The sequence below is a fragment of the Eucalyptus grandis genome, chromosome 7, assembly GCF_016545825.1.
Source record: "Eucalyptus grandis isolate ANBG69807.140 chromosome 7, ASM1654582v1, whole genome shotgun sequence".
Classification (NCBI taxonomy): Eukaryota; Viridiplantae; Streptophyta; class Magnoliopsida; order Myrtales; family Myrtaceae; genus Eucalyptus; species Eucalyptus grandis.
Genome location: NC_052618.1, coordinates 19,980,923 through 19,986,177, shown reverse-complemented (window position 1 = coordinate 19,986,177; position 5,255 = coordinate 19,980,923). Strand labels below are relative to the sequence as shown.

At 39.6% G+C, this 5,255-nt stretch overlaps 1 protein-coding gene across 1 annotated transcript; it reads left to right on the top strand.

Moving 5' to 3' along the window:
• Nucleotides 1-2,331: 2,331 nt before the first annotated feature.
• Nucleotides 2,332-4,386, top strand: LOC104429110 (L-type lectin-domain containing receptor kinase IX.1). The gene is given in 3 exon segments (XM_039317591.1): nt 2,332-3,233; nt 3,318-3,481; nt 3,484-4,386. Coding segments are annotated over 3 exon segments (1,962 nt in total). The 3' UTR covers nt 4,380-4,386.
• The last annotated feature ends 869 nt before the right edge of the window (nt 4,387-5,255 follow it).

Below are 5,255 nucleotides of genomic sequence, written 5' to 3'. Positions count from 1 at the left end.
TAATATTTAGCTTAAGCCTTTTTAGGCATTTAAATGTAAACAAGTAGCCATCAGCAGTTTGCTTTCTTATTTTGCATAAACAAGTAGCCATTAACTGTTGCTGCTGTACATTAGTCCAGCATTCGTCTTGGTGTCGTACCGGCTTCTATGGCAGCTCTAGAAAAGGCAGAGAGGGTCAGGGATGGATTCAAATCTTGGTGGATGGGGTTCTGGCCCCCTGGAGTTGACCCGTCTCACCCAAGCGAAAAACCACGAGGATTATATTGCTTGAAATATTCGACAAAAGGAACTAAATTATTATAGGATGAGGAACCCTAATTCAAAGTCTTTCGATGCACAAGAAGGGTAATTGCCGTTGATAGTTCTCTTACCCTACTTGCCAAACCTGAAAAGCATTTAAAACGAATGGTCTGAGCAACTGCTATCTAGTGAGTAGTGTATATCTTTTCTTAGCAAATCCAGCGTCCACTATGCGTGCCCAGAAACTCCTAATCAAGTACACAACTAGAATGAAAATGAAAAAATCATCACCCACTAATCCACACAACAAATCTAGATGCAATATCATAAAACGGAACACATTTCACAAACAAAAAAACATATAACCTTTTTGCAACTCTATTCATCAATTAGAATACCTTTTTATAAAGGGTTTCTAAATTACTTCAAAATTCATTTCGTAAATTAGATTTGCAAAGCAATACATATAACCTTTTATAACAAGTTTTTCAAATAATTCATAGGTAACTAAAGAGTAGTAAATGTTCGATCCCCATTTGATACAACAAAAATGTTATTTCGTAATTCATAATATATAAAATCATTGTCACTTTCAAGTAATGAGTTTTACAAATTCAAAGAAAAAAGCACCGCTTACTTGGGAATAACAAAAATAACCAATAAAAATTACTTAAGCCAATGAACTTACAATTCTATAAAATAAGTGAAAAACAATATCAAAATGTAAGCAATGACGAATTAACTAACTAAGCTTAATAGCTACGAAAACAACTCTTGCGCATGAACAAAATACATGCCCAAAGTAGATTTTCATAATTGTCTACTTTGTGAAGCTCACTTGCGAAACTTCAAAAATTCGTTTCGACTGAAATGTAACTCCAAATGGATTTCCGTCAAATCCCACAGTTTCATAATGCCCTAACCTATTATTTCCATATCATTCTACAGTTTAATAACTCTTAATCGTGGTTCAAAATTGATAACTCTGAATTTCTGACCTAACGCCTAAAATTATTCTGATTAGATGAACAAAGGGTATCAAACCTTATCGGGTGCAACGGAACAAGTTCATCTAGCTTGGTAAGGTCTCCGAATTGTGTACATGCCAGACCGTTCTCTTCTTTTCCTTTCCTATTCTTTCTCTTTCCTTTATTTTTTTTTCTTCTTTCGTTTCTTCTTTTTGCGTGCCCTATCTTTTGCCTTTACAATGAGCGTCCACTTATCTTTCCTTCAGGTGACCAGTAAAAATTTCCATTTTTCCGGAGCGCCTGCCAATTTTGACTCGGTCAACGCTTACACTTGCAGTTTCGTTTGAGTGAACAAGGTGTTTGGCTTAAGCAAACCGACGCCAAGTTTCCGTTGGTTGTTCGATGAATTGCCATTTTGATTAAGATCAACTGGAGCTAGTACATAATTTTGTTTTCTTAAGATCTAAGCCACATTTGTTTTTCAACTGTCGCGCAAGTTCATTTTCAATCGAACCCTACAAGAAGTTTCTTACGAGTCTATCAATTCAGTGGAATCTCTTGGCTTCTGATTGATCACAGCTACAGCATTACATGAGAGGCAGAACTCAAGGGACTGATTGAATCAGAGTCACTCGCTTGATCTTATACTCCTAGATACGAAAAATATAACACTTAGCTGTAGAATAGTGTGCGAATCATGTACACCTTTGCCCCCAAAATTTTTTAGATTTATCAATGACGATCACACTCTTCATATTTCCTAAAGCACCTCCTAGACACCTAGGACTTCCATCACTCCCATCACTGTGAAATTCTGCCAGTTACTGTCAATGTTATCAACTAGATGAATGTAGTCAATAACAACAGTGATTCAATAAGTATAACATAATAACATCCATGTCAGATTTCTCCTAATTCCTTTTCAGGGAATAATTTCAAAATGTCTGTTGGCCATCCTCAAACATTCTGTTTCTACTAGAGCTTCCATCACTGAGATCGTGCATTGTAATTCTGCCCAATCGCTCATCAATAACTCAAATTTTCAGACTTTGGCAGCTGCAGATGCTCTCCACAATGAATAGAAGCTAGTCAAAGAATACCGACAAGCCTGTAAATATACAGAATGAGGATAGCTCACGGCTCCATGAGAATGCGTTTGATGAAAGAGGCTCTAACACAAGCAGTCTTCATCCTTTCATTAAGCATTCCATCAGGCAATTCCGAATCCTTCCACAACATTTCTTTCAATTTCCCGTCTTTTCAATCAAACGATCAGGGAATAACTTTTCAAGGCAATGCCTCCGTACTGAACTCCATCATCCAACTCACTACTCTGGGTAAGACATCATCTCCAGTTGGCCGAGCAATATATCATCAACCCATGCACCTGTGGGACAGTTCAACAGGGAATGTGACAGATTTTGTCACCCATTTTACTTTCGCTATGGATTCCAATTTAGACGAAAACCATGCTGACGGATTGGTATTCTTTCTCGCTCCAAATGGATCACAGATCCCTGAACGCTCAGAAGGAGGCTTTCTAGGCCTCACTGCGAGTCTAAACTCTACCAACTCTAGTACTGCATTTGTTGCAGTAGAGTTTGATCCTTTTCATGACTCTGTGACAAATACTTGGGATCCACAATGTGAACATGTTGGTATCGATGTAAACAGCGTGGCTTCTGTCACTGAAAGTTGTGTCTCGTGGATGAATTACAACATACTCCATGGTCAAGAGCTCCATGCTCAGGTCACATACGATTCTAGAGCAATGAACTTGAGTGTTGTTTTTGGAGACGATGCTGAAAATTCTACCAGCCTTTACTATCAGCCACTCAACCTGACAGAGTACTTGCCGGAATGGGTCGTTTTTGGTTTTTCGGCAACAACAGGGCAGGCGTTTGAGGCTCATTCCATTTTCTCATGGGAATTCAACTCTAGTCTACGAATCCTTGACACAGTAAATGGTACGAACAATACCGTCAATCCACCTGATGGTGGCTTGACACGAGGGAAAAAGAGTGAGTCCTGGGTGAGGGGGGCTATCTTAGGCTTAAGCTCTTTGGTGTTTCTTATCCTTGTTGCAGGATTTGGCTGGTATGGTTATAGGCTGAAGAGAAATAGAAATGATCAAAGTGGAGAAGAAGAAAACGTGCCCAGGATGGATGAAGAATTTGAACAGTCGAAGGGACCCAAGAAGTACTCCTACAAGGTCTTGGCTATTGCGACTGACAACTTTGCCAATACCCGGTTGCTCGGGAAAGGAGGTTTTGGGGTGTGTATGAAGGCCACCTCGTTGATGTAGGTTCCCATGTCGCCATTAAAAAGATCACTCCAAATTCCAAACAAGGTGTGAAGGAGTACGCCACTGAAGTGAAGACGATTAGACATCTCAGGCATAAAAATTTAGTGGAGCTCGTCGGCTGGTGTCATGAGAGAAACAAGTTCCTCCTCGTGTATGAGTTCATGTCTAACGGTAGCTTAGACTCTCATTTATTTGAAGATAAATTGCCATTAACATGGGAAAAGAGGTACAATATTGCTCAAGGGGTCGCCTTAGGACTGAGATACTTGCACGAGGATTTGAAACAATGCATCATGCACAGGGATATAAAGTCTAGCAATATCCTCCTTGATGCACAATTTGAGGCTAAATTGGGTGATTTTGGCTTGGCTAGGATAGTTGACCATGCCAAAGGCTCGCAAACGACACTAGTGGCAGGGACCATGGGATATTTGGCCCCTGAATGCATTTATACAGGCAAGGTATGTAAGGAATCTGATGTCTATAGTTTCGGAGTCGTCCTCTTAGAAATTGCGTGTGGAAGAAAAGCTATCGAACAGAGTGCATCAGAAGACCGAGTTCAACTCGTGGAGTGGGTCTGGGATCTCTATGGAACAAGAAAGCTATTAGATGCGGCAGATCCCAAGTTAGGAGAAAATTTCAATGCAAGACAAATGGAGTGCTTGATGATCGTAGGCCTCTGGTGCGTTCATCCGGACCCTAAGGAGCGGCCTCCTATAAGCAAAGCGATAAGCTTTTTGAACTTCGATGCTTCACCACCCATTCTCCCGCCAAAGATGCCCATCCCAACATATATCGTGCCTCCATCGTCGATGCCCGAATCGTCGCACGTTTCGTCCGCAACCTTCGGAAGCAGTGAACCATAGAGCGCTTACAATAACGAACTGTCCACATGCACCGGCTCTTCCAAGAAATCTTGCAGTTCATCTTATTCTGCACTGCTTTCGAACACAGAGTAAGTTCGCTGTTTTTATGTGTTCTGTATTGCGACTTTTGTGTCCTAAGATTCGTAAGTATTACACTTATACAAGCGGACCTTTAATTACGAGTTTCTATTAGCTCTTCACTTTTGGATTTTCATATTACGTGTTAGAATTTGATGGTAGTATCTGGTATGAATTCTGATGTGAAAGTGTATGTATATTTGTTAATGGGACAAAACGGCAAGCGATGAAAAGGAAACAAATATTTTTTTTATTGAGAAAGGATTACAAGGCTGATGGATTTAGTTTTTTTTTTCTTTTTTTTTTTTTTTTTTTTTTTCCTTCTTTGGTTGGTCTCTCTTGTGTACACGACTGAACTGTCTTGCCTAATTATGGACTCAATCCACCGATTTATACAAGCAATTTATCTCCACATTTGTCAGAGATATATTTCTTGTTTTCAACCCTGGACATACAATTCTACCCCCTATTGAACTAGGGACTCGTAGATGTTAACCCCAGAGGAATCCAGGATTTTACAGAAAAATCGATCAAAACTTCAACATGACGGAATTATAGGAAAGATACAGAGCATGATCTGTTTCAGTGGCTATTAGTCATCTCAATCCAGGATTTTGTAATTTCGTGGCTTGCAAAATTATGTAGTCATGACAAAAATCGTATTGTTCTTCCTCCTACTCTTTACTTCTTTCTGTCGTACTCTCTATCTACATTCATAACCATCAAATTTACTCATATTTACATGTGAAGTTTCAGGAAGGAAAACCAGTTCCAAGTCTACCTGGGAATTGACGGATT